Raw genomic sequence first — 23,506 nt, 5'->3', positions numbered from 1 at the left:
CATCCTGAAAAACTCCCCAGTCTTTGGCAATGTCAGGTACACCCGTACCATGATGCAGCCACCACCATGTTTGAAAATGAGGCAGTTACTCTGTCGAATTTGCCCCAAACATGAGGCTTTGCATTTAGGCCAAAAAGTGTATTCCTTTGCTCAGTTTTTTGTTGTTGCTGTATTACTTTAGTACCTTGTTATATGCATATTCAGTATATTTGTATTATTTTCACTCTGTCATGTAGGTTATTATTGTGGAGTATCTACAATGTTGATCCATCCTCTGTTCTCCCATGACAGCCATTGAACTCTGGTAGCTCTTTTAATATCACCAATGGCCTCATGGTGACATCCTTAAGCAGTTTCCTTCCTGTCCTGCAGCTCGGTTCAGAAGGACGACTGTGTCTGGATGGTTTAATCCATCCTACACAGCATAATTATTAACTTGACCATGCTTAAAGAGATATTCAATATATTATTTGCTAGGGGAAAAGGTTAGTCATTCAAACATTTTGTCAACCCCTTTTTCACACAGCGAGTCCATTTAATTTACACTACGTGACCAAACGTACCGCTAATCCTCGGGCCAGCCAGCCAGGCACCATCCAGGGCCCACATTACCCTACCCCTACCCACAGTGTAGTTACCCTCAACACACTGATGGCTCTGAGACTGTGCCCACAGTAAACCGTACCTATGTTATGGCCGTTGACAACAATAGGAGTAAAAAGGCACATTTCTATTTCACAATGCAATGGACAATAATGTTCTCGTTTAATCTATTCGGTCAATGCTACCAGCCATCTTGGTGTTCATTTTGGTTCACCATGACCGTCAGTCATTTTGAGTGTTCAGATTTAGGTGTGTTTGAGAGCGATGGTTTTCATGTTTTTCTCCTATTCTCCCTCACCTCACGTGCGAGCCGTTGATGGAGCCAGATTGCCTTAGCATGAGGTAGATGACTGTGGTGCGCCGTGAGTGGAGTCGAGCGGTACACATTATGAACGCTCTCACTGTTCACCTGCATCACTTCATTACAGTGTGTCTCACGGCTCCCCGAGCACATCGGTGTGCTGAGCCAGCAACCATCAGTCTCCTCACCTATAGTCCTATATACCGGTCTTCAAGCTGTCCTTTCTCCTTTCTCCTATCTCAAAGACACATGAATAGTGAAGGTGAGTGGGGAATATCTCATCCCCTCCCCTACCGACTGCACTGATACTGACCATAACACACTCGCTCAGGACATGACTATGTCAAAGACCTTTCTCTTGGGAGGTATTTCTAATCTTCACCTGAACCTCACAGTGGATTCTCCCATGAATGTGAGAGGATGGGTAACAGAGTGATATGAACTGCTTACAAGTCAGATCCCACGTCTGTATTCACCAGGGAGGATAAGGGTCTGGATCCTTGTGACTGCTCTCCATGAGTCCTCCCAGTCCGGTGTCTGTGCTGGTGTCCAGCTGATAATACACAGACACACTAGTATATACACCTTGTAAAGGCCTCGGGCACTCCACTCCCATTGTGATGTCATTTCCTGCTTAGAAAGGGTTATGCATGAAGAGAGAGAGAGAGCGCATCATCTGGTCTAGGTTCAAAGTCACTGCAGAATTAGACTTTTTCCACGTTTCTCCAAATGTCAAATATAGAAACTGCAAGCTGCTTCAAACGTCAAATCTCTTTGTTAAATCTTGTCTCTCTTTAATTCCAACACACGCACACACACACACACACACACACTCGCCTTCAGTCTTGCTCTGCTCTCTCCTTCCCTTGGCTGTGGGTAGAAAGAGAGAGAGAGGGGTCATCTGTATGTTCGCATTTCCACCAGAGACTTAGCAAGTGTTTGTGCATTTGAGGCCACAACAGCGAAGGTGACCATGGCAGTCTTCTACATCCCCCAACACCATGCCAGTGCCAATAAACACAGTTGTCAATGTGAACGCTCTGTGTACACACAAAAGGTGAGATGAGAGGAGAGGTAGAAAAGGGGAAAGGAAGGTAGACCAGTCACGCCAGTAGGTGCGGAAAATGGAGGAAAAGCAAGGCAGGATGAGAGTGATAAAGGAAAATGCTTTGTGTGTCGGTTGTGTTGTAATTGGAGTGGAACACTGAGAGATGAGAGAGAGGAGGGGATAAACAGAGCGAAGGATGGAGGGATGAGCAGAGTGATGATTCCTCTCTCTAATCTTCTGGACACACGCACGAGCCGGGTGCCTGCAGGCAAAGAGCGAGAGAGTAAGAGAAAGAGAGAGAGTGAGAGAGAGAGAGAGAGAAAGAGAAAGGGAGTGAGAGAGAGAGAGAGTGAGCGAGAGAGAGTAAGAGAGGGAGAGAAAGAGAAAGGGAGTGAGAGAGAGAGAGTGAGCGAGAGAGAGAGTGAGCGAGAGAGAGTAAGAGAGAGGGAGTGGGCAGGTGGAGAAGGTGGAGACAGTGTCAAACTGTGAGGGGAAACTAGATGAAGGCAGAGAAGCAGCAGAGGGAGGGAGAAGAAGAAGAGCTATCATTCCTCTAGCACGCTGAGAGAAACCAGTGAGGAGCTTTCCTTATGAGCACCAGCAAAGCAGAAATTCACTCTCGCTCTCTGCCATAGTGAGAGGGGGAGAGCGAGAGAGTAAACGAGAGAGAGAGAGCTACACTACTCCACCGCTGACGGTGTGAACACAACGAGGAGAGAGGAGAGAGGGAGAGGGAGAGAGGCAGAGAAGCACAAGACTAGCCACAGGGAAGGCGAGAGAGACAGGACGGAGGAGAGACAGAGTGGAGGGAGGGAAGAGGAGGATGAGGGAGGAGTGGAGAGAGAAGACAGACGCTGATCTTTGACTGTTGAGGACCGAGTGCGAGTGTGTGAGCGTGAAGGAGTGTGCTTGTGAGACTGGGTGCGATGGATCACTGTTCCTGCACACTGTAAGTCTCAGTGCATGGCAGGGCATTTAGAGTGTGTGAGTTTGGTTTCATTGTATTGGGTGGTGTTTTATCAGACATAGCACAGTGGCTGAGGGATTACGACAGCTGGGGAGAGAGTGTGTCTACGTGTGTTGTGGTAGCGAGCAGGGGCAGCTGTGTGTGTGTGTTTGTCTGTGTGAAAGAAGCAGGGCAGCTGGAGACAGAGATAGGTAGAGAGGCCAGGTACACCTAGAGGGCAGGTTCACAAAGAGAGAGCCCACGTGAGGACAGAACAAGTGAAAACAGGGACACCAACTCTGCCACCAGATACAGAGTTTGTATGTGTGTGTCTGCACAGCGGCATACAGAGAAGCACCGGTCCAGTCATCTCAGGTCAGCGCAGCAGGGGTCCAGGGATGTCCATCAGGCAGCTATGGGGGCCCAGTGAGCTGTAATAGAGGACGCCCTCGGCCCCCAGTCCCACCCAGCAGCAGCGCTCTCTCTTCCCCTCCGGTGGGTAGACGCACGTGGGCCTAGGGCACCTCAAAGCCCAGAGTGAGGGCCAACAGCGGGGTTCCTGTACCCAGAGGAGTAACCACGGCCATCATGGGGGAATGGACCATCCTGGAGCGCCTTCTGGAGGCTGCTGTCCAGCAGCATTCCACCATGATCGGAAGGTAAGCAGCATACTGATATCTAGAGCAGAGGTATTCAAATCTGAGCCTGCAGGTCCAGAGTACTGCCGATTCTGTTCTACCTGATAATTCATTGCGCGCACCTGGTGTCCCAGGTCATTATCAGTCCCTGGTTAGTGGGAAAGAATGAAAATCAGCGTAGAACTGGCTTCAAAGTCCAGATTTTAATTTGCCTGATCTAGAGGTTAAATTACATGACATTCAAAAGGTTTCCATTCCGAAGGCTCAATCGCAAACACAATGGTTATGACATTAAAATTAAAATAAAATAAAATAAAACATTACATTACCATTTTAAATGGGCAGATTGATAGTCAATGTCTCTGGTGTTGGCCGGAAAGGGCACTATCCGCTATTGGTTATGATGGGGATGATGCTAGGTATTGGATAAGGGGCTTATTGCGAGGATATTCTCTTCTGTATGGTCAGTTTGAGGCTCTCAATGGAGCTTCCCCTCTGCGTGTCATCTCTATGTGTTGCAAATATGGTCTGATTGAGTCTGTGGCTTCCTGTCCAAAGTGGCTGATCAGAAGCTGAGAGGCTTTGTTTAAATCCTGTCGACAAAGTGATGGGATGATGATGGGAGGGTGGGAATGGAGGGGGGAGAACGAGGGGGATGAGAGATGCCATTGGTCAGAGGGGCTTCAGCTGTCAGAGTTTAGAACAGCACGAGGATGCAGAGACCTCGTTTGACTTTCGTCCAGTCCATGATGCATATTGATTTCAGAGAGCCTGCTGAGAAACCATGCTGACTGACAGTACAGGAAGAGAACATGGTACACACACACACACACACACACACACACACACACACACACACACACACACACACACACACACACACACACACACACACACACACAATCTCTCTCGCTCCTTTCTCTCTCACACTTTCTCTTACTCTTTGATAGAGTGTGATGTTCTATGTGTGGTAGTCGTCAGAGAGCTTGTTTTCACAGAGCTGCATGCAACAGGAAATGGTGTCTAGTCCTCTGCTATGGTGTCTAGTCCTCTGTGAAGTCACTACAGAAGGCTGTAGGGTTGGTTGTGTCCTCATTATGGGCAGTGTGGTCATTGGTCCTCCCTGACATCTGCATAAAGATAAATGAATGCTCCAAGACTGCAGTAGAAAGTGTTCTCATTTGGCTTGCCTATCCACATCTCCCTAATATTGAGTTGCACCTTCCCCTTTTGCCCTCGGAACAGCCTCAATTCATCAGGGCAGGGTTTCTACAAGGTGTCGAAAGTGTTCCACAGGGATGCTGGTCCATTGTTGACTCCATTGCATCCCACAGTTGTGTCAAGTTGGCTGGATGTCCTTTGGGTGGTGGACCATTCTAGATACACACGGAAAAATGTTGAGCGTGAAAAACCCAGTAGCATTGCAGTTCTTGACACAAACCTCATTCAAAGGCACTTACGTCTTTTGTCTTGCCCCATTCACCCTCTGAATGGAACACATGCACAATCCATGTCTCAAACCTTAAAAAGCCTACTTTAACCTGTCTCCTCCCCCTCATCTAAACTGTTTGAAGTGGACATCAATAAGGGATCATAGCTTTCACCTGGATTCAGCTGGCCAGTCTATGTCATGGAAAGAGCAGGTGTTCCTAATGTTTTGTGCATTCGGTGTACTACTTTTGAACCGAGCCCTATGGACCATAGTCATAAGTAGGATACTATAAAGGGAATAGGGTGTCATTTTGGGATGTACATGTTGTTACTGAGTAAAGACACATCTCATTCATATCTAGATTGGGAGTTAGTATATCATTATATTACATATGTGTTCTGAATTATATCACAAATTAATTGTGAGGGTCTTAGGTCATTGGTTGTCCTAATGTAGTGGAGGCTTAAAAGTGAAACGAGAGAGAGAGAGAGAGAGAGAGAGAGGGAGAGAGAGAGAGAGAGAGACAGAGAAAGAGAGAGAGACAGAGACAGAGACCGAGACAGAGCGAGAGAGAGAGAGAGAGAGAGAGAGTGAGCGAGAGAGAGAGAGAGAGAGAGAGTATCTACTGTAGTCTACTTCATAATACAGTACTGGGCCCAAAAGCTGGTGGTCCATAATTTGTCATACAATATTAGATACTTTGAGTGTATAAATTACATTATCAGCTATTCAGCACATTCATTATAGGGTGACACATTGTTTGAAGGGTACCTACATAAGGACTTCATAACACATTCATAACCCATACATAACACTATCATAATCAGTGTCTATCGCTATGTCTATATGAATGTTCCTCCAGGACTAGCACTATAGAATTAGAGTGTAATATGTGTAGTGCCTGACCCCTGGCTGCCTGACCCCTGGCTTCCCCAGATGTGTGCTTCCATTAGGAAACAGACCAGTCAGCCTGTATCTGGTAGCAGTGCTATGAATGATCACGCCTCCCCTACTCATTCATGATCCACACTGATCATCTGAATTAGTCACCCACGCTAGAAGGAGTGAGAGCAAAGTGTTATTCACACTCTAACAGACAGAGGCAGGCGCCATTGCTTTAGTCTGCAGAGGCCAGTTACAGTCATAGAAATACAATTACTAGAAAGGTAATCCCCTTTTCAAGTAATTGTTCTGATTTCCCCATTCTAGTGTCTGTTCTAGTAGTTATATTTACAGTGCCTTGCGAAAGTATTCGGCCACCTTGAACTTTGCGACCTTTTGCCACATTTCAGGCTTCAAACATAAAGATATAAAACTGTATTTTTTTGTGAAGAATCAAAAACAAGTGGGACACAATCATGAAGTGGAACGACATTTATTGGATATTTCAAACTTTTTTAACAAATCAAAAACTGAAAAATTGGGCGTGCAAAATTATTCAGCCCCCTTAAGTTAATACTTTGTAGCGCCACCTTTTGCTGCGATTACAGCTGTAAGTCGCTTGGGGTATGTCTCTATCAGTTTTGCACATCGAGAGACTGAAATTTTTTCCCATTCCTCCTTGCAAAACAGCTCGAGCTCAGTGAGGTTGGATGGAGAGCATTTGTGAACAGCAGTTTTCAGTTCTTTCCACAGATTCTCGATTGGATTCAGGTCTGGACTTTGACTTGGTCATTCTAACACCTGGATATGTTTATTTTTGAACCATTCCATTGTAGATTTTGCTTTATGTTTTGGATCATTGTCTTGTTGGAAGACAAATCTCCATCCCAGTCTCAGGTCTTTTGCAGACTCCATCAGGTTTTCTTCCAGAATGGTCCTGTATTTGGCTCCATCCATCTTCCCATCAATTTTAACCATCTTCCCTGTCCCTGCTGAAGAAAAGCAGGCCCAAACCATGATGCTGCCACCACCATGTTTGACAGTGGGGATGGTGTGTTCAGGGTGATGAGCTGTGTTGCTTTTACGCTAAACATAACGTTTTGCATCGTTGCCAAAAAGTTCCATTTTGGTTTCATCTGACCAGAGCACCTTCTTCCACATGTTTGGTGTGTCTCCCAGGTGGCTTGTGGCAAACTTTAAACAACACTTTTTATGGATATCTTTAAGAAATGGCTTTCTTCTTGCCACTCTGCCATAAAGGCCATATTTGTGCAATATACGACTGATTGTTGTCCTATGGACAGAGTGTCCCACCTCAGCTGTAGATCTCTGCAGTTCATCCAGAGTGATCATGGGCCTCTTGGCTGCATCTCTGATCAGTCTTCTCCTTGTATGAGCTGAAAGTTTAGAGGGACGGCCAGGTCTTGGTAGATTTGCAGTGGTCTGATACTCCTTCCATTTCAATATTATCGCTTGCACAGTGTTCCTTGGGATGTTTAAAGCTTGGGAAATCTTTTTGTATCCAAATCCGGCTTTAAACTTCTTCACAACAGTATCTCAGACCTGCCTGGTGTGTTCCTTGTTCTTCATGATGCTCTCTGCGCTTTTAACGGACCTCTGAGACTATCACAGTGCAGGTGCATTTATACGGAGACTTGATTACACACAGGTGGATTGTATTTATCATCATTAGTCATTTAGGTCAACATTGGATCATTCAGAGATCCTCACTGAACTTCTGGAGAGAGTTTGCTGCACTGAAAGTAAAGGGCCTGAATAATTTTGCACGCCCAATTTTTCAGTTTTTGATTTGTTAAAAAAGTTTGAAATATCCAATAAATGTCGTTCCACTTCATGATTGTGTCCCACTTGTTGTTGATTCATCACAAAAAAATACAGTTTTATATCTTTATGTTTGAAGCCTGAAATGTGGCAAAAGGTCGCAAAGTTCAAGGGGGCCGAATACTTTCGCAAGGCACTGTATATGGTTACATAACCAGTGTACGGTCTCTCTCTCTCTCCCTCTCTCTCTCTCTCTCTCTCTCTCTCTCTCTCTCTCTCTCTCTCTCTCTCTGACAATTGTATTAAAGCGTAAGATGGTAATAGGAACTTCAGCAAGAGGGCTTATTGGAGTTAGAGTTAAAGCAATTGTCTGTACTGTTCCGTAGCCGACTCATTTGGTCATGTTTGCTTTTCATCCATTGCTACACTCTTAGAAGAAAATTGCTATCTAGAACCTAAAAGAGTTCATCACCTGTCCCCATAGGAGAACCCTTTGAAGAACCCTTTTTGGTTCTAGGACGTACCCTTTTGGTTCCAGGTAGAACCTTTTTGGGTTCCATGTAGAGCCCTTTCCAAAGAGTTCTACTTGAAACCCAAAAGGGTTCGACCTAGAACCAGAAAGGGTTCTCCTATAGGGAAAACTTAAGAACCCTTTGGAACCCTTTTTTCTAATATTCACTATTGTTCAGCCGCCATAAAGAGCGATGGCTCTCCATGACATGACATCTGACCTTGGTATCATCGCTGTTTAGAAACATTGTGGAAACTGGGAATCCCCCTGAGCACAAGTCTCTGATTGATCCTTCTACTGTGGTTTGGGGCTCTTCATTGGTCACTGTCTGAAGATGCGAGGAAATAATGAAGGAAGCATCATGGCTCCCTTATTCCCCCTGGTGATGCCACTGTGCATTCCCTCGGGACGACACGAAAACAAACTGGCTGCTTTTCAACACAAATCACATTAATCGCATTAGTATTAACACACGCAGATGTGTTTGTGTACATTTGCAGGAGAGATGCCACACTCCTTTCCCAATGCAGTGTGTGTGTGTGTGTGTGTGTGTGTGTGTGTGTGTGTGTGTGTGTGTGTGTGTGTGTGTGTGTGTGTGTGTGTGTGTGTGTGTGTGTGTGTGTGTGTGTGTGTGTGTGTGTGTGTGTGCATATGATTTATCATATTATTATAAATACAATTCCTGGCTGAGATCAGATAGTGGCTTCCTTCCATTGATATGCAGGCTGGAGAGGGAGAGAGCATGACTGAACACTGGCCACAACCAACCTCTGATCTCCACACTGATACCCATTGTTGGAAGGAAGATCCTCAAAACAGGCAGAGATCATAATGTCTTGGCTATAACCCAGCTTCATGACTGATGAACACTTTGTACAGTTGGTGGAAAACATTGTAGACAGCAACTGACAAGGGGAGTAGGAGTTGGTAAAACATATTGTTTTGAGTTAGATCAAATTATTATTAGATACAATTTGATGAACTTATTATTTTGAGTTGCGTTAGACTTGGATAAAGGAGTAGGAAATGGAACATGCGGGGAACCCATGCAATGGAACCCATGCGAGGAACCCATGCGAGGAACCCATGCTCCTCTCAGGTTAAACCTGGTGGAAACAATGTGGTTGGACACCAATCAGTATGATATTCTTACCTGATGGATTTGTTGTAGTTACTTATTAATCATAGTAGCGCTAAAACAACCAGACCAAACTATGGCTTCCAGAAACAGGGTCTACCATACTTACTATTGGTAGAGGAGCTAGCCTCAATGGCATGGCATTCTCTGTGTTTTGCCTCAGGGCAATGTCATTGGGTATTAGACATAGCATAATATAGTACACACTGTTTGTGTGCTTTTGCTGCGTGGGCAGCTTTGGGTTAGAAGGGCAGCATATGTGTGTGAGCAAAAGATTGGGGGTCTTTGTTGTGTGTGTGTGTGTGTGTGTGTGTGTGTGTGTGTGTGTGTGTGTGTGTGTGTGTGTGTGTTTGTGTGTGTGTGTGTGTGTGTGTGTGTGTGTACCATGTTCTCTTCCTGTACTGTCAGTCAGCATGGTTTCTCAGCAGGCTCTCTGAAATCAATATGCATCTGTGTCACCGATGAGAAAGGGGAAGAGGACTAGACCCCCTGTGCTCCAAACATGCACAAACACATCTACAGTGTATAGTAGACATGAATCAGTGTATAAACACACAAACACATCTACAGTGTATAGTAGACATGAATCAGTGTATAAACACACAAACACATCTACAGTGTATAGTAGACATGAATCAGTGTATAAACACACAAACACATCTACAGTGTATAGTAGACATGAATCAGTGTATAAACACACAAACACATCTACAGTGTATAGTAGACATGAATCAGTGTATAAACACACAAACACATCTACAGTGTATAGTAGACATGAATCAGTGTATAAACACACAAACACATAGCTTATACTAAAGTACAGGTCATCTAAACACATTTCAGTGCAGTCATTTGAGTTGGATAAACATCATTTTTTGAGTTGGATAAACATACTTTTTTGAGTTGGATAAAGTGATTGTTTAGAGTTGGATAAAGTGATTGTTTAGAGTTGGATAAAGTGATTGTTTAGAGTTGGATAAAGTGATTGTTTAGAGTTGGATGGACATGTTATTTTGGATAAAAATATGATTTTCCCTTTGCTGGAGCATGGCTCCATGTAGCTCCGACTTCTTTTAACCACTGATCGTTCAGTTGAATCAGTGTGAGGGCTTCCACAGGTCTGTGTTCAGCTCCGGTGAGAGTATTGGAGTCAGGGAGCTGTGAGGTAATGGCTATTTAGGGGGGAGAGTACTGAGAGAGCACATCGGTGTGTGTGTGTGTGTGTGTGTGTGTATTAGAGGGCCCATACCTTGCGGAGTCCCCCACAGGTCTATTTATTACCGTCCTCATTTCAGATACATTGGCCCCTAGAGTGTTTGCAGTCTCTTCTTCCCCTTACATCAGGGGTAGGCAACTAGATCGGAGGGAATGGTCGTAGGGCTGGAAAATAATTAGAAAAAGTTTTCCACTTTAAATTGACAACACCTAAGCCCAAAACGAGATTGTATTTGAAAATAACAATCGTTATATCTCTTACATTGAGACACGATCACATACCTCTTTTTATTTTATTTGTAGGAATAATTGGGAACAGACTTCCTAAATTATTATTGTTTTGCTGAATTCCTGGTGATTTTACAGTCTTTAAAAATGTTTTTACCAAAAACTACACTGAACAAAAATATAAACGCAACATGTAACAATTTCAAAAGTTTTATTGAGTTACAGTTCATATGAGGAAATCAGTCAATGGAAATAAATTCACTAGGCCCTAATCTATGGATTTCACATGACTGGGAATACAGATATGCATCAATTGGTCACAGATCAGAAAACCAGTCAGTATCTGGTGTGACCACCATTTGCCTCATGCAGCGCGACACATCTCCTTTGCATAGAGTTGATCAGGCTGTTGATTGGGGCCTGTAGAATGTTGTCCCACTCCTCTTCAATGGCCGTGTAAAGTTGCTGGATTTGGTGGGAACTGGAACATGCTGTCTTACACATTGATCCAGAGCATCCCACACATGCTCAATGGGTGACATGTCTGGTGGGTATACAGGCTAGGGAAGAACTGGGACATTGTCAGCTTCCAGGAATTGTGTACAGATCCTTGCGACATGGGGCCGTGCAATATCATGCTGAAACATGTGGTGATGGCGGGGGATGAATGGCACGATTATGGGCCTCAGGATCTCGTCACGGTATCTATGGGCACTCAAATAGCCATAGATAAAATGCAATTGGAAAGGTTCAGAACGTTTGTGAAACATCACAGCACAGTTGAAAAATATATGGTAAATAAAAATCTAAACTGGATGGTGTTCAGAGATAGATGGGAGGGGTTTAGGGTAGCTGAAGGATGAGACTAAAAACTCAAAAAAGAGAACTATTGTAAAATGTATATAGTATGTATAAATGTAAACTTTATTTAACTAGGCAAGTCAGTTCAAAACCAATTCTTATTTACAATGACGGCCTACCCCGGCCAAATCCGGATAACGCTGGGCCAATTATGCGCCACCCTATGGGACTCCCAATCACGGCTGGTTGTGATACAGCCTAGATTTGAACCAGGGTGTCTGTAGGGATGCCTCAAGCGCTGAGATGCAGTGCCTTAGACCACTGCGGCACTTGGGAAGCAAAAGTGTTGTTGTCCATTAGTTTGGTCCAATTAGGGGAGGAGTGGTAGGGTTAGGGGAACATAATAAAGGAAAATATATATATGCAAAATATATATATACAGTACAGGTCAAAAGTTTGGACACACCTACTCATTCCAGGATTTTTCTTTCTACATTGTAGAATAATAGTGAAGACATCAAAACTATGAAATAACACATGGAATCATGTAGTAACCCAAAAAAAACGTGTTAAAAAAATCTAAACATATCTGAGATTTTTCATAGTAGCCACCATTTGCATTGATGACATTTTTACAAACTCTTGGCATTATCTCAACCAGCTTCATGAAGTAGTCACCTAGAATGCATTTCAATTAACAGGTGTGCCTTGTTAAAAGTTCATATGTGGAATTTCTTTCCTTCTTAATGCGTTTGAGCCAATCAGTTGTGTTGTGACAAGGTAGGGGTGGCATACAGAAGATAGCCCTATTTGGTAAAAGACCAAGTCCATATTGTGGCAAGAATAGCTCAAATAAGCAAAGAGAAATGACAGTCCATCATTACTTTAAGACATGAAGGTCAGTCAATTCTGAATATGTCAAGAACTTTGAAAGTTTCTTCAAGTGCAGTCGCAAAAACCATCAAGCGCTATGGTGAAACTGGCTCTCATGAGAACCGCCACAGGAAAGGAAGACCCATAGTTACCTCTACTGCAGAGGATAAGTTCACTAGAGTTAACTGCACCTCAGATGGCAGCCCAAATAAATGATTCACAGAGTTCAAGTAGCAGACACCTCTCAACATCAACTGTAAAGAGGAGGCTGCGTGAATCAGGCCTTCATGGTTGAATTGCTGCAAAGAAACCACTACTAAAGGACACCAATAAGAAGAAGAGACTTGCTTGGGCCAAGAAACACGATTAGTCCAAATTTGAGATTTGTGATTCCAACCACTGTGTCTTTGTGAGACGCAAAGTAGGTGAACAGATGATCTCTGCATGTGTGTTTCCCACCGTGAAGCATGGAGGAGGAAGTGTGCTGGTGCTTTGCTGGTGACACTGTTGGTGATTTATTTAGAATTCAAGACACACTTAACCAGCATGGCTCCCACAGAATTCTGCAGCGATATGCCATTGGATATGGATTGCGCTTGGGACTATCATTTGTTTTTCAACAGGACAATGACCCAAAACACACCTCACACCTCAACCCAATTGTGAGGGTTTGGGATGAGTCGTACCGCAGAGTGAAGGAAAAGCAGCCAACAAGTGCTCAGCATATGTGGGAACTCGTTCAAGACTGTTGGAAAGGCATTCCTCATGAAGCTAGTTGAGAGAATTCCAAGATGGTGCAAAGCTGTCATCAAGGCAAAGGGTGGCTGCTTTGAAGAATCTAAAATGTGTTTAACACTTTTTTGGTTACTACATAATTCCATATGTGTTATTTCATAGTTTTGATGTCTTCACTATTATTCTACAATGGAGAACACAGTAAAATAAAGAAAAACCCTTGAATGAGTAGGTGTGTCCAAACTTTTGACTAGTACTGTATGTATATGTACATACTTACAAAAAAATATATATGGGATTGGAAATGATGCAGACAATTACATTGATGGAAGCTAAAATCTATCTGCAATATTAAATCTGATTGTGTTCATTGTCCGTAGCTTATGCCTGCCCATACCATAAGCCCACCGCCACCATGCCATCTGCCCTGTACAGTTGAATCCGGGATTCACCCGTGCAGAGCCAACTTCTCCAGCGTGCCAATCCCACCGATCTCTCTTTTCACTCCTTCCTCCCAAAACCCAATCCTCCTCTCACACGTTTCATCTTTTCTTTCTGTTATTCCCGACCTTACAATCCTTTAATGCTAATCTTCCTGTAATCACTGTTAAAGTCATACAGATAAACCCTTGTCTTATGTGTATGAGTGTATGGATGTGTGTTTGGATAAACCATGTCACGGTGAAAAGGTGTAAGATCTCCTATACACAAGTGTTACATTCTGAGTGTTTTTCTCTCAATGGGGGTCTGTCTGACTGGCTGTATCCAGATGTCCTGGTGAAACACCACAACACGGTCACTAAGATTAGAAGAGGTTGAGCCAGACACTTAATGAGTAGTGACAGGAGCAAGATGGCGGACTGAACACATCAATGTAGATCACCTCAAGATAAAAAAGCAATATTCAATATCGGTAAGTTAGACTAAATATTAGCACTTCACAATTTGGTGGGTAATAACCTTCAATCTGGATAACAACACAAAACAAATCTCAAGACTAGAGAAATGTATTGACAAATATTAGCAAAACAAGCAACACCCAAACATGACGGAGAGTAAGACAGGGGAACCTATCTCAACATGACGGAGAGTAAGACAGGGGAACCTATCTCAACATGATGGAGAGTAAGACAGGGGAACCTATCTCAACATGACGGAGAGTAAGACAGGGGAACCTATCTCAAGACAGAAACGTGACTCTTCTACAGACACAGACAATTTAATCTTTTCACCACCGGGAATGGTAAAGCTCGAAACCGATCTGTTAATATCAATAAATGACGAACTGGGTATACTTGAACTAGTCAGTAAGGATATAAAAGAGTTGAAGGCCTCGGGATGAGTGACGAAAAAACTGCGACATTGGAGAAAGACACAAACAAGCTAAAAGGGACAGTCGATAAGATTGCAACCGAAGTTAATGAACTTTAAAAGGAGAACATTGTTCTGAGAGAAGCCTTACTTGACATACAGACTAGATCCATGAGAGATCATTTGGTACTTAGAGGTATCCAAGAGAAAGAAGGAGAAGTTCCTGAATGTGTAGTTAGAGAGTTCCTCCTTACAGCGCTTCAGATCCCACACGAAGCTATTGACAAAATCCAACTGGAACATGTACACCACTTCGAGCAGAGGTATGAACGGCAAATCGTTGCCTAATTTGCTTTATTTGAAGATAAAATAATGGTTAAAAGCCTGGTTAAATGACTTGCTGGCACGAAAATAGGCATGAATGATCAGTTCCCGAAGGAAATTGCAGAACGGCGCAAAGTTCTGTGTCCAATTTTCAAGGAAAGTAGATTGAAAGGGAAACGCTTAGCTCTGCAAACTGTATATTGATAATCAATCGTTCAGAGACACAAAGACTACTCCATGGCTATTCTCCATGGCTATCTTCTTATGTTCATACAAATATTTACACATGTTAAGTTTGCTGAAAATAAACGCAGTTGACAGTGAGAGGACGTTTCTTTTTTTGCTGAGTTTAGCTTTTCTATCTATCTTCAAATATAACTAATTGGAAGACAAAAGCACTAATTCAACAGGGTGGAGATAAAAACACAGCAGACAGAAGGCGCGGTATGTGGGTATGTGTGGATGTATTGAGATGGATGGTGTGGTGTGTTTTTTGGTGTTTGGGTAAAGTGTGGCGTTAAGTGACTGGGAAAAGAAATGGTTGCATATCCCAGAACCAATGTCTGTGAGCAGGAGTTGTGAGAGAGCTTTCAATTTTGTGCAGATGAGGGATATACATTTCATAATGAATTATACATCTTTTTTTGTATTGTCTTATCATGGTGGAACTGCATTTTAAAATAAATTATACATCTAATTTATTTATTGTCCTATCATGTGGAGCTACATTTTTAAAATAAATGTTAATTTATTTATTTATGGTCCTATATTGAGGGAATGGTCCACAACCCTATACCCTAGACACCCACCTGAATGACCCAGATACTAAGGAGAAGTTCCTATTTGTTTTATGGGCCTGATGTAAGCGGCCTGTATGCAACCTAAATGCGGTCAATGCGTCCCCTCATGATTCTGAGCCAGTCTGGCAGGTTGGTCCTGCAAAGCCAGAGCCCCCTGATGGGAGACCATAATATCAAAGGAAATTGTCAAAGATGCTAAAGAGAACCCTGACGACCTTGTACCTGTCCGGTGGGGTGCCCCCACCCAGGCACAAAATCAAAGGTCTGACTGCATGGAGATGTTTGGGAATATGGTAACAACGGGGTACCATGTTGTGAGTGTTTCAGGTGAAGGGGGTATATCTGACCTCCATCATCTAGGACGTGACAATGGTTCATCAGATCTCCCCATTTCTGCCTTTTTTTTGGCTCAGTTTTGCAGGACTTCGCGTACAGCTGCGACTGTATATGCATTCGTAAATCAAGACCTTTCTTGAATTGGGCTCTGGTGTGGTGCAACTGTTGAGAATCTGAGTCTATGGTTGTTGTGGGGGAAAGGGGTTGAGTGTGTGTGTGTGTGTGTGTGTGTGTGTGTGTGTGTGTGTGTGTGTGTGTGTGTGTGTGTGTGTGTGTGTGTGTGTGTGTGTGTGTGTGTGTGTGTGTGTGTGTGTGTGTGTGTGTGTGTGTGTGTGTGTGTGTCCCACAACTGTTGCGAGGGAGTAAAAGATGTTAGGGACAATATAGGATGAATCACAATAATTGTTTGAGTGAGGGTGATGGAAATGCATTTGGCGGTTGATCTGCTTCTGTTCTGTGGGTGGCACTGTGTGCTCTTTTCGAAGGATGGGTCACGGTCTCTCCGGAGCCATGGGATCTGGGGGGTTGGGGGTGGTCTGTTGGGCATTGGGATGACAACCCAACTCGGGATGAGGGGTTTTAGCAGGTGGAATAGTGGGGACCAATTGGAGGTTTACTTAGTAGCAATGCAAATATCATGGCACAGCTATATAGACACTCAATCATCATGTTACTTTTTAATGGTGAGTTTACAAAGATATGATGATAAATAGAATTGAAACTTGTGTCTCATTATGGTAATTGGTGAAATAAGTATAGCCAGTTATAATTGTAATGGCTTAGCAGATAAGAAAAGTAATGAACACGATGGGAGACAGTGAGCTGGTTTCAGCGCCTGGCGCAGCCGGTGTTTAGTTGTAAAGGACCACAGGAGGAGGCAGGCAGAAGGTCATACACAGGAGGTCCAAAAAGGCAACAGTACAGGCAGGGAAAAGGCTAGTAATGTCGTCCGGGAGATCAGGCAAGAGGTTGAAAACAGGAAATCCAACAGGCTAAGGTACAGGCAGGGAATAGGCATCATTAGTGAGGCAGGCAAAACTATCATACACAGGAGGATTAAATTACAAGCAAACCAGCACTCCAAATACAAGTGTGTCACAAAACAAACAATACCTCACAGTGATGGGGTGCAAAGAACTGAACTAAATAGTGTGTGATAATGACATACAGGTGTGTGAACAGGTGATCAGAATTCAGGTGATTAGGATCTGGAGAGTGAGCTGCGTTCAGGGGATCTAGGTTTTTGAGAGTGAGTTGGAAGCAGACGTTACAAAAAGACGATCAGTATTTACCTGGTTAAAAGAAAAGGAATCTAATGTCTATTGTTTACAGAAAACTCATTCAAAAATTGTAGATTAAGTTTGTGGAAAAAGAACTGGGGGGGGTGAAATATATTTCTCCCACGGGCAAAGAAATTCAAAAGGGGTAATGATATTAATTAACATTTGATCCAAATGTGCAAATTGTCCAAACAGATCCTCAAGGCAGATGGATGATTTTAAATATGTTATTGGACCATAAACAGATTTGGCGCATTAATATATACGGTCCAAATAATGATGATCCAAGCTTCTTTGAAAATATACTTAAAAATATATAAACTCTACAAGCAACACTATACTCTCTTATTATGGTGGGAGATTTTAATATGGTTTTACTCTTACATGGTTACGTGCTTCTACATCTGCATTGCTCGCTGTTTGGGATTTTAGGCTGGGTTTCTGTATAGCACTTTGTGACATCGGCTGATGAAAAAATGGCTTTAGAAATAAATGTGATTCTTACGGAATTTCCATGTAGGTGAGGATATTGGAAATGGTATTTCTGACATAACACAGATACAGAAGATCCCCATATTGTACGGGACACTTTTAAATGTGCCTTCAGAAGTCATGCAATCCAGTACTCATCTATAAAACAAACGCAATTTAGGTCAAAAGAGTCCATATTAACAAAGGAAAGTTACAGTTAGATAGCAATAAAAACTGTACCATAGAGACACATAATAAGTTAGAGGAAAAACAAAAAGAAATGGAGAAACTTATTCAAGGAAGATCCAGTGTAATATATTATAAAAATAAAGCAAACTGGATGGAATATGAGAAAAAATGCACCATTTTTTTTCAATCTTCAGCATAGAAATGCTACCAAATATGTTGTATTGAAACTTTTTACAAATGATGGAGTCACTCATGATTCACCGAATGATATTTTGAAAGAGAAAGTAGAGTACTTTAAGAATATGTTTTCGTTTCAGTCTCCTCCATCTTCGCTAACCGAAGCTAATTGTACAGTAGATGTATATATTTACCAACAAATAGATGAGAAGAGGTTGTAGCTGCAGCACTCTACTTTTTACTGTCCCAAACAGCTGGGTAAACAATCAACAGACCATTAGGAATATTAAGAGAGAGAGAGGAGAGAGAGAGAGAGAGAGAGGAGAGAGAGAGAAAGAGAGAGAGAGAGAGGAGAAAGAAAGAGAGAAAGTGAAAGAGGGATGGAGAAAAAGAGTGGAAAAAGAGGGTTAAGAAAGATTATTCAGGCCGAGAGAGGAGAGGTCAGTGAATCTGGCCGTTGAGAGGTTGGGCTGTTAACGAGGGTTCAGTCCATGAGTCAGCACTTATGACTAACAGGGGTTTATAAATGACCGTAAGACTGACCTTAAATGACCGTAAGACTGACCTTAAATGAGCGTAAAACTCAAAGAGAAAGACTAGAATAGACACAGTGTCCCAGACCACTCTTAGACCACTCAATTATTATCTTACAATCTTAACCCATGTCAACACCTCAAACAGTCATGGAGCCATAGATTCAGCCTTCTCAAAGAGCCATACCATGGTTTGTCAAAGATTAAGTAAAGGCCTCGTCGTATAGGCCTCACACCAGCATTGGGCTCAACAACAACAGAACATTGAGCTTTCATTATCTGATGTAGCAAGACGCATATGGAAGGTTGTATCAGTTTGTTAGGAGCCTTTTCCCTTTGTTCTAAGCTTCCAGAGACTCATAATGAGATCCACAGACTGTACAAAGGCACCAGCGCTCTCGCTCTAACTGTGAGAGTTAGACGGATCAAGTGCCTGTGGGTATTGTTTTGCACCTGGTGCAGATCATATCTATCCCATACATCTCTGACACATTGTCTTATACCACCTCTCTCAATGCTTTTCTACAGTGACTTATGGTGCTGGACTCCCCTCTCTCTCTCTCTCTCTCTCTCTCGCTCACTGAACAGAACCTGCATCCTATCATTCTGCTGCAATGTTTGGGCTATAGGCATGATAAGGGCATGGGGAGATATGGCATTGGTGTGTGTGTGTGTGTGTGTGTGTGTGTGTGTGTGTGTGTGTGTGTGTGTGTGTGTGTGTGTGTGTGTGTGTGTGTGTATCTGTGTTTGTCCACTGTGTCCAACATTGTCCCTCAGGGCTGGCAGCAGCAGCTACTGTGTTTGGTTGAGTATAAGTGATAGGAGCGGATGAGAGAGCCAGACAGCTCACTCAAACACACACACAAACACACACACAAACACAAACACACACAAATATATACTTAATCACGCACGCACACACCAGTGAAACACCTTACACAGACCAATAAGCGACATGCGCCATGCTCCCTCTAACACAAATAGACAAACATAAACAGACACTTGTGATACAGATCCTCGTCTGACTCACAAGTTCATACCCCAACACACACACAGACATACAGCCAGATGGCCAAACATACAAACACAAGGGTGAGCAAATTGCAGTGCGGATGCTATATTTACTCTCACACTCTCAGGCAAATGTTTCCACTGCCAAAACTGAGTAAGCCACACATCGTTAGCAGCCAAACATGAATAACCGCATGCTAAATGTGACAACGACTTCACACTCCACCTATCACATTCACTTATCTTTCATTAAGTATTCAACTCACCATGCTGCAGAGAGAGAGTGAGACAGAGAGAGAGTGAGACAGAGAGAGAGAGGGCGAGACAGAGAGAAGCCATTTGACTGGCAATAATATACTGAATTGATCTCCACTCTTTCCAAGCAAATTGTGTTACAAACACTTGGGACGTGTATTGTACATGCACGCGCACGTGCGCACACGCACAACCCCCTCTCTCTCTCTCTCTCTCTCTCTCTCTCTCTCTCTCTCTCTCTCTCTCTCACACACACACACACACACACACACACACACACACACACACACACACACACACACACACACACACACACTAGGACAGAGCAGTGGTTTCATGTGTCTGATCTCCTTAGGCCTCAGATGGGGAATAGAGACAGATCGGAGCATCACACCTTAGTGAAAGCTGAGTCTGATAAATGATACAATCACTGTAGAGCAGTGGCCATCCCAAGTTTACTTAGAGCAGTGGTTCACAACCTTTATGGGTTATTGTACCACCAACTGATTGTTGCTCTGCCCTGAGTACCCCTGAAGTACCCCCTCATGTGCATTTGACCAGTAACCCTGTGGACTCCTGAGTCTTTTCAAGTACCCACTGTGGATAGGCCAAGGTCCTAGTACCCCTGGTTGGGAAGCCCTGCTCTAGAACCAGTGGTTCCCAGTGGTTCTCAATTTTGTCCCGACGGCATTGCGTACCCCAGTTTGGGAATTCCTGCTCTAGAGAATACTGTGGTGGAGGAGATTGGTTTTGCACAGCAACACTAACACAAACATAAATACATATAATCCCCCCACACAAACATTACAACCTATAAACAGGTAAACACACAACCTTCACCCAAAATGTAGATGTTTATCAAACTCAAATGCACAACTAACAATTTGTTATTACTTACATTGATTCACTAACTGTACACATCAATCGTGATGGGAAATGTCTTGTGAATCAGAACGTCTGGGTCCTTGCATACTTCTCAGTACTGCACATGTTTGGAATAGATTTAGAATACTTCTCAGTACTGCACATGTTTAAAATAGATTTAGAATGCTTCTCAGTACTGCACATGTTTGGAATAGATTTAGAATACTTCTCAGTACTGCACATGTTTAAAATAGATTTAGAATGCTTCTCAGTACTGCACATGTTTAGAATAGATTTAGAATACTTCTCAGTACTGAACGAATTGCAAAAATCGCTGAAGTTGGAGACTTTTATCTCCCTCACCAACTTCAAACTTCTGCTATCTGAGCAGCTAACCGATCGCTGCAGCTGTACATAGCCTATCGGTAAATAGCCCACCTATTTTTTACCTACCTCATCCCCATACTGTTTTTATTTATTTACTTGTCTGCTCTTTTGCACACCAATATCTCTACCTGTACATGACCATCTGATCATTTATCACTCCAGTGTTAATCTGCAAAATTGTAATTATTCGCCTACCTCCTCATGCCTTTTGCACACAATGTATATAGACTCCCTTTTTTTTCTACTGTGTTATTGACTTGTTAATTGTTTACTCCATGTGTAACTCTGTGTTGTCTGTTCACACTGCTATGCTTTATCTTGGCCAGGTCGCAGTTGCAAATGAGAACTTGTTCTCAACTAGCCTACCTGGTTAAATAAAGGTGAAATAAATAAAAAATAAATAAAAAACTGCACATGTTTAAAATAGATTTAGAATACTTCTCAGTACTGCACATGTTTAGAATAGATTTAGAATACTTCTCAGTACTGCACATGTTTTGAATAGATTTAGAATACTTCTCAGTTGTCACGCCCTGGTCGAAGTATTTTGTGTTTTTCTTCATGTATTGGGTCAGGCCAGGGTGTCGCATGGGGTTTTTGTATTGTGGTGTGTTTTGTCTCGGGGTTTTGGTGTGTATGCATTGGGATTGTAGCTAGTGGGGTTATCTAGCAAAGTCTATGGCTGTCTGGAGTGGTTCTCAATCAGAGGCAGGTGTTTATCGTTATCTCTGATTGGGAACCATATTTAGGCAGCCATATTCTTTGAGTTTGGTGTGGGTGATTGTCTTTAGTGTCTTTGTTCCTGTCGCTGTGTTAGTTGACAAGTATAGGCTGTTTCGGTTTTTGTTACGTTTTTGTAGTGTTTGTGTTATTTTGTGTTTACGTTTGAATAAACATGGATCGAAATCTACACGCTGCGTTTTGGTCCGACTCTCCTTCACCACACCTAGAAAACCGTTACGTCAGTACTGCACATGTTTAGAATAGATTTAGAATACTTCTCAGTACTGCACATGTTTAGAATAGATTTAGAATACTTCTCAGTACTGCACATGTTTAGAATAGATTTAGAATACTTCTCAGTACTGCACATGTTTAGAATAGATTTAGAATACTTCTCTGTACTGCACATGTTTAGAATAGATTTAGAATACTTCTCAGTACTGCACATGTTTTAGAATAGATTTAGAATACTTCTCAGTACTGCACATGTTTAGAATAGATTTAGAATACTTCTCAGTACTGCACATGTTTAGAATAGATTTAGAATACTTCTCAGTACTGCACATGTTTAGAATAGATTTAGAATACTTCTCAGTACTGCACATGTTTAGAATAGGTCTAGAATACTTCTCAGTACTGCACATGTTTAGAATAGATTTAGAATACTTCTCAGTACTGCACATGTTTAGAATATATTTAGAATACTTCTCAGTACTGCACATGTTTAGAATAGATTTAGAATACTTCTCAGTACTGCACATGTTTAGAATAGATTTAGAATACTTCTCAGTACTGCACATGTTTAGAATAGATTTAGAATACTTCTCGGTACTGCACATGTTTAGAATACATTTAGGAGCGATAGAGGAGTGTGTGTGGCTGGGAGTCCGTGAAGAATGCTTCCAACATGTGTGACTGAGAGTGATTTGGGTTTTGGCCTTGGCAGGGGCCACACTCGCAGGCCCTGGATTGTCCAAAACAGAAGATTAAATGTGGATTACAGCCGTGCTCCCATCCCGATCTCTGACTGCTGCTCTTTTTCTAACTCACACCTCATGACCTTCCCAAACTCGGCTCTGATGGCTGTGTTGCCAGCCCTATTGCACACCTATACTGTTATCAGTTGATTACAGTGGAGTGGAGGTCTCTGTGGCGCTGTGAAGGACTGCTGAGAGGCTGCGAGTGGACTTGGAGCTACTCAAGTGGTAAATAGGGATTAATCACTGCTGTGCTGTGTGTAATTAAATCACCAGCTCAAGTCACTCTAGTGTGTATCCAACGAGAGAGGACACCAGTGTGCCACGGCCCCCAGTCTGTCTCTCAGTACTGATCAGCTGCACTGGGATACTGAGGAGGAGATTGTGGATATTGTGAGTGTGGGGCGAGGACTTGATGAGAAGTGGATGAGGATGAGTGGGTACTGTCTCATGTCAGAGGTCTACGGATGAGATTTACATCCGTATGGCTCTGACTTTAGACCGAGAGACACACAAAAAACACAGACAGGATCATTCTCTTCTCTCCACCAGCACACACATATAGTATTGGCTCTATATCTCTCTCAAACACACCAAACCACACCAAAACCCACACCCAGTGACACTCACACTCTCTCTCACACACACACACACACACACACACACACACACACACACACACACACACACACACACACACACACACACACACACTGAGCACTGAGCACTGTGTAC

At 42.9% G+C, this 23,506-nt stretch overlaps 1 protein-coding gene across 1 annotated transcript in view; it reads left to right on the top strand.

The window, feature by feature from the left end:
* Positions 1-2,204: 2,204 nt before the first annotated feature.
* Positions 2,205-23,506, top strand: part of LOC115137636 (gap junction delta-2 protein-like) — a 34,605-nt gene continuing 13,303 nt past the window's right edge. The window contains exon 1 of the mRNA XM_029673960.2: positions 2,205-3,557. Within this exon, the coding sequence (XP_029529820.1) occupies positions 3,487-3,557 (71 nt within the window). The 5' untranslated portion in view covers positions 2,205-3,486. The remainder of the gene's footprint in view (positions 3,558-23,506) is intronic.

Source organism: Oncorhynchus nerka, linkage group LG11, assembly GCF_034236695.1.
Source record: "Oncorhynchus nerka isolate Pitt River linkage group LG11, Oner_Uvic_2.0, whole genome shotgun sequence".
Lineage (NCBI taxonomy): Eukaryota > Metazoa > Chordata > Actinopteri > Salmoniformes > Salmonidae > Oncorhynchus > Oncorhynchus nerka.
This window is presented reverse-complemented; position numbering and strand designations above follow the sequence as displayed.